Below are 6296 nucleotides of genomic sequence, written 5' to 3'. Positions count from 1 at the left end.
CTGTGAACCGGTGTTGGACGTGTCAGCGGTGCTCCCACCGAATGGCAGGTGTAAGCCTTCGTCTCCCGCACTCCAGCCTTTATTCCTCGAGCTCATTGTTGTTCGTCTTGACTCGTCTAGCAACTGCACGTACACGTTCTCGCCTCTCACCGGTCTCATTATACACCACAACATCGACAGCATCGAGCCTGCGCCGCACCATGCACTCTTCGAGGCCCTTGGCAAGTTTGGGCTTCTCAGTGGGCATGGAGGTGGGAAGGTTGGCGGTGTGGGGTCGTGAAGAGACCCTCAGACGGTGGCGCTGCCTCTACACCCCAAAAGCATATATTCCAGCAGAAGAACGGGCTAATAATCAGAGTCACACGACAGCTTCGAATCCTAGCCTCATTTCTCGACTGCTCTACAGCGTAACTAGTTGAAATCAATCCCCACTCCAGTTGGAATTAGTCCCCACTTCGATTATGAATAGACAGTGTGGACAACCGAATTTGAGAGCCATCTACACAGCAACCGGTATTTGTGGTCGTTGTAGCCGGAGTTCACCGTCGAGGATACTGTGCAGGATCCGAATACTGCGTTCATTCACCTAAATTGCCTGCCTAACTGAGTCTTTTTCAATCTGTTGACTTACTTCGGTCGTCTGTACATCTTCACATACATCCCGTACTGGATGTTCGCATTGGAGACTTCGGGTTTGACAGCGATGCTAACGAGGTTTTGCTCCAACAGGGCCACGAGCGCCGTCACAACTTAGATGAGGTTGTAGGAGATGGCGGCTGCCATGAGGAAGATATTGGCCCTTGCTGGCGCCTGGAAGAAAAAAGTAGAGAAACTTGAGTATGTATAACAAGGCTAGCATGCTAGATAGGGGTCGCGCCGAGTTTTGCTCTGCAGGCTCTGCTTGACCTGCAGGACGGAATCTGGCCTGGATTTGTTCGGTTTAGATGCATCGATAGATATTGGATCAGCAAAAGGCGTAAAGAATGACGCAATGATTGCCCTGCACCTTTTGGTGTCGTGAAGGATGCTTTGCTGGCGGCTGACATGCTGCTCACGTTTCCAAAGGGTGAGAAGTGATAGTGACGAGTCTGACGACTGAACGCCACGAAGCCCATGAGAAGCGCCCGTCGACGATTACACCTCCCGGATATAAGCGGTGGGTCAACACAGAGAAGTTATCGTCGCAATTGCAAAGAGACAGCACTTAGTAGGTGTTAGAATCGAAGCCCTATAGGATGGCGTATGTCGCACATTGAGCTCGTATACAATGACATATTTGCAGGAAAATCGCGGTGTCGTACATACATGTAAATGCCCTATTGTATCAGACAAAGGTAATCCTCATTCCGCTCCGTCCATAAATTCATCTGAGGCATAATTAACATCGATCGTGATTTTGATGTGTTGCCACTCACGAGTCGAAAGGGTACATATCAGTGTACCACTTTGGCTGACGGTTCGCCAAGATCTTGCTAAGCTTGTCAACTTGCTTTTGCGTCGGACGCCGGTGCATCTTTCTATACTCGTAGGCGTAGAAGACTGCTAGAACAGGGAGGCTCTCTGGCTCTCCCTCTGGGGCAGGGCCTTCCCGTATTGCAAACTCGACGTCGAGCCGATGGATCCCCGTTGCCTTGGGCAAGACAGTAAGCGCGCATGCGAGGATGACTGACCATTCCGGGTCGTCTTCGTCCGGAATACAGCAGGCTTTGCGTATCCACTTGGTCAGTGCCGCTCGCACTTCCTTATCAAACTCGAACGCGTAGATACGCGGCGTGTACACAAAGTCATCGGGTATGGTGAGCTCCATGAGAGGCTCTAAGCCAGCCTCCCGTCTCCGGGCTTGTTCCCTCTCGGATTCTTGATTCTGTAATAAAAGGTAAACTTCGTTACAGTATGACCGCTATATATGACACGTACTAGTAAGCTCGCAAGGTATTTAGATGCTTGGAGTTTTGCCTCAGCAGAAGCACGCTTAGATTTGGATTTGCTCTTCGACTGAGATTTACTAGTACGTTTGGCGCGTGCGGGCTTCGCCTTGGCAGAGGATACAGAGGGCAAGACAAAGGATACTTTGCGTTGCTCATGCGTCTCGGAGGGGACATCTGTGGCGGACGACATATCTTGCGTGCTCAACCGTTCGTCGTGGTGGCTCGCAAGTCGGTTCGGGCGCCCAGCTGCACCCATTGTCAACGCTGGTTACATAAGCAGCATAAACAGGTGCAAATGAGGAGTGGGGTCTGCCAAATCCGGCAACTCTTGTTGTCGTGAGAACTATCCGAACACCGTTCCCATTGTGCACGAGTCATGAAAGGTGCGCGATGGCCTGAGCGCATCAAGTTGGCCCACATCCATTTTTACAAGCCATGGCGGCCGCCAACATCCCGGTCCAGCTGCCCAACGACTACCAAGGAGACGACCGCGTACTCGCATTCGCACATATCCACAAACACGAGAAGATAGAAGCACCCCTTTATGGTGTGTGGGGTCCATGCCTTGAAAAACATCTTTGTGCCCCCGCCGAAGCTGAGGATATCCTTCTCGGCACCTATCCTCAATATACCGTCGACCTTGAGTACGACTTGGAGGATGTGAACATCCATTCATTAGCATGGAGGGCTGCTGGGACTGGAAATTATCCAGAGACTCCCACCCGCACTCGTTCTCGCGCCCCATCTCCTTCCAGCGTAGGCTCCGGAATTTTGAAGCTGCTGAAGACGCCTCACAGTCAACAGAGCCAATCCACACCTCAGAGTCAGCGGTCGCAGCCTACTTCGCAGTCGCACAGTCAGCAATCTGAATCTCATGCAGCAGAGTCAGCCATTGCAGACGCCTTGACCCAGCTCTCCTCGCCAGAAACACCGAATAAGCGTCCGGCGCGCTCGTCAGTCGTTCCCGACTTCATCCAGAAACTGTACTTCATCAAGCGGAACGACAATGACATACCAGAGTGCGATAGGGTAGGAATCATAGTGCTTATTATTGAAATCAAGCGGCACATGCTCCCCGGGGAGATTGAGTACTGGAAACCGAGGATCTCGTCTCAGACATTCAAGCAAGCATGCCATGCCTTCCACACCTCCGAGACCACGCAAGTGCTCGGTGTCATCCACGTCTTCGGGTACAAGTGGCGATACTTTGAGTACCACCGCGGCGAGGCTTTCGAGCCCATAGATGCGGACGAGCATGCGGATCCGTCGTACAATCCGCCAGTCTCATCCGGGCGTGCGACCACGGCAAACTCGACAACCACCGAGGAAAGCGACGTCTTCATGGACGCGGGCGCGTATAACCCGTACGCACACCAGCAGATCCCTGACTTCATCAAGCCCTTCTTTGAGGGGAAAGAGTACTTGGACCTCATTGAGGACTACGAGGTGACCAAGGCGGCCCTCGCCGCGATTGGCATGGAGCTGTACTATGATATCGAATCGAGGTGCGCTGATGCGCTCACCTCTGTCTTCTCTGTGCTGACACTCCCCGGGCAGGATCTGCGAACCTGACGATACTGATAGCGAGAGCGACGAGGACGACGAGGGCGAGGGTGGTGATGAGGGCGACAACGCAAATAACAATGGGGACGACAATAAGGGTGAGAACGAGGGTAACGAGGATGGGAAAGGGGAAGGGGACCGTCATTCCGACGCTCTCTCGTACTTAGACGAGGAAGAGGGAGTCCACGAAGACTAGCAGCCACCCTAAGAAGATAGTGACAACGGAATCAGAGTGGTGAGTACGTCTACAATACGCATTGGAGCACCACTGTCAGGAGGAACGTCGAGCATAGTATGTGTGATCGTAATAACCGTTAAACGTATTCCGTAACTGGGCTGTTGTTAAAAAGATGATGTGCCACTCCGCGTCCGACGTAATCAGCCGAGTTAGACACGCACTTCAGTGATATTAATGGGCGAAGGCTGCGAGTACATACAACAGGCGTGTAGCATAGATGTAAACAGGACACACTACAGAGAAAACAACTAGATTACAACAGCCACAGCCTCAGAGCACAACAGTCATTCGTTCACGTACATGGAAGGTATTCAAGTCCGTGATTTCCAGTATGTCACACGCTTCGACAACTCAGCACGGTGACGTCTCGAACCTTTTGAGCCCCCTTGGCCTCGATGGACGCCCTCTCGCGATCCGCTCCGCAATCCTCTCCACAAGGCCCCCATCGTCGACGCCCTCTTCTTCGAGCGCACGGCGTATAAGGCCCTCCATTCCGGCCGGAGCCCCCTCCTCCCCGCCCTCGCCCGCGAGGCGCGGCAGACGCATGCTCTGCGAAGGCACAACGAGGGCGCCCTCCGGGGAGGACTGCGGGAGGCGCTCGTTCGCGATGTCCGCGCTGCGTGCGTCGCTGAACGAGCGGATCTGCCGGCGGACGGCGTTGATCTGCACGCCGAGCGCGTCGGGGAGCATGCCCGCGAAGCCGCCGGGCCACGCGCCGGGCGGGCCCGCGCCGTCGGGTGATTCATGCTCGGGCGGCGACGGCGCGGGGTACAATGGCGGCGGGTGCGGCGCGCCGAGGGACGACGCGGGCACGAGAGATGGCAGGTCAGACGGGAACGGAGGCGGCGGGGTCGTGATGAGTTCGGTCGCGCTCTCGGCTTCCTCGCGGAGGAGCTGGAAGACGCGCTGCATCCTGCCGACGGCGAGGATCTTGCTGCGAATCTCCTGCTTGCGACGCTCTCTTTCTTCCTCTTCTTCTTCGTCGTCCTGCTGGGCGTCGTAGTACTCGCCCGTATAGTCGCTTGATGTGTCGCTGAGCTCCTCTTGGGTGCACACGCTGAGGACCGCGAGCAGCATCTCTGTGATCTTCGAACCGACGAACGGAAGCGACCACGTGAAGGCGTCCATGAAGTTCGGAAGCCAGTACGGGTGCTGTGACGCATTGAACTGTCTGATGGTGATGTTCTTGTTCTTATACTTGATAACCGCGCCTTTGTTGTGGTATACGTCCAGGTAGTTTGGCGCGCTGAACACCGTAATCACCGACGGGAACTTCTTCGCTGCGGTCTTGCGATGCATGAGATATCTATGCCAACGTCAATCTTGTATAGACAACTACACAAGACGTCAGTTACGCACCCCGCATCCTGCACCTCGTGACCACGAAAAATGCCGAGGAGACCGTTGCGCTCCAGAAACGCGCAGACCGCGCTATATGTGTAGTTGAACGAGCACCCGCGCACTTGATTCGAATAGAAGCCCCGTGCGCGGGGATCTGTGGGGTCGTATGCCACCGGCGGTAGGTTCTAGAAAAGTAAACAAGAACATATAAGCCAAGAGCGAAATTTAGGCATAAGGAGAGAACGGACCTCGTTCCCGTATTCCGGGAATGGATCTGCCCATAGCAAATCACATAGCAAACCGGAGCTTGGCGGCTCCATGAAGCGGTCTATCTGCGTACAGACGCGTCAGCATGCTCAAAAGAACGTCGTCACAGACTAGGAGGACAATGGACAATGGACATATGCTGGTACATACTTGATTAAGGTCGGAGATCTTGTCGAGGTGTGGAGAGATGCCGCCGTGGACGGCGAAGAACTTGCCGTCGATGAGCGCTGCGAGCGGGAGCGCGTCAAAAGAGCGCACGCATGCTTCATAAATCCGCTCCGAGTATTTGTGCAAGCCTGAGTAGCGATGTTAGGCTCAATCTGTGCGTCAACGAAGGAGCAGGGTTCGATGTACGCACTTTCGCGACGAAAGGTAAAGAATCCTGTTAGATGTCTACATTCGTGGTTTCCCCGGAGGAGGGCGAGCGCGCTTGGATACCAGAGTTTGAGGGTATAGAGGTAGAGAAGGCACTAGCCAGCGCGAGTCAGATAAACTTCTGCAATCAAATAGTTGCGCTCATCTTGGATACATACTTCAATACCAAAGGATCCTCGATCAACATAGTCGCCGAGAAAAAGGTAGTTTGTCTCCGTAAACTTGCCACCAATCTCAAAGGCCTTCATGAGATCATACTGCGTGGCACATCAATGTCTACGTCTCACATTTCCTGCTCAAAAGAGGCTTACAAACTGACCGTGGATGTCTCCACACACTGCAGTTCGTCAGCTCGCGTGCGTGCAATGACCGTTGGCGCGTGAACACACCAGTGATAGGTCCGGTTAGGTTGAGCATGTTAGGCTCGCGGCTCATGAGTTCCGTGACAGCCTCTAAGATGAAAACTGTCTGCTCTTCTGTGAGGCGGCCTTCATTGAAGAGGTGATCTTTGAGGAGTTCTGGGTTCGGCTTCATACGCCCGTCGGTCGGATCCTGCATGTAGAAGTCCTCATCGCGAGGCTTAT

The 6296-nt window shown here is 54.0% G+C and overlaps 2 protein-coding genes across 2 annotated transcripts; both read right to left on the bottom strand.

The window, feature by feature from the left end:
* Positions 1–1156: 1156 nt before the first annotated feature.
* On the bottom strand, positions 1157–2143 carry PHACADRAFT_265982 (uncharacterized protein). Its single transcript, XM_007402463.1, has 4 exons — positions 1918–2143; positions 1416–1864; positions 1306–1367; positions 1157–1228 (listed from the first exon to the last, which is right to left on the bottom strand). The coding sequence occupies exons 1-3, from the start codon at positions 2116–2118 to the stop codon at positions 1364–1366; spliced, it is 654 nt and encodes a 217-aa protein (XP_007402525.1). The 5' UTR covers positions 2119–2143; the 3' UTR covers positions 1157–1228; positions 1306–1363.
* A 1302-nt stretch (positions 2144–3445) lies between these two features.
* Positions 3446–6270, bottom strand: PHACADRAFT_214593 (uncharacterized protein; the record flags this gene model as incomplete). The annotated part of the gene is made up of 8 exons (XM_007402462.1): positions 3446–5035; positions 5089–5255; positions 5319–5402; positions 5488–5633; positions 5696–5807; positions 5871–5969; positions 6024–6049; positions 6102–6270. 8 exons carry the CDS (start codon positions 6268–6270, stop codon positions 4081–4083), a joined length of 1758 nt encoding a protein of 585 aa, XP_007402524.1. The 3' UTR covers positions 3446–4080.
* Between the last annotated feature and the right edge of the window lie 26 nt (positions 6271–6296).

The sequence above is a fragment of the Phanerochaete carnosa genome, assembly GCF_000300595.1.
Source record: "Phanerochaete carnosa HHB-10118-sp unplaced genomic scaffold PHACAscaffold_172, whole genome shotgun sequence".
NCBI classification, from domain to species: domain Eukaryota; kingdom Fungi; phylum Basidiomycota; class Agaricomycetes; order Polyporales; family Phanerochaetaceae; genus Phanerochaete; species Phanerochaete carnosa.
This window is presented reverse-complemented; position numbering and strand designations above follow the sequence as displayed.

Coding starts and splice junctions, on each gene's coding strand:
- PHACADRAFT_265982 (XM_007402463.1), bottom strand. CDS start 2,118: ATGTCGTCCGCCACAGATGTCCCCTCCGAGACGCATGAGCAACGCAAA. Junction 1,865..1,917: donor AATACCTTGCGAGCTTACTA/GTACGTGTCATA, acceptor CTTTTATTACAG/AATCAAGAATCCGAGAGGGA.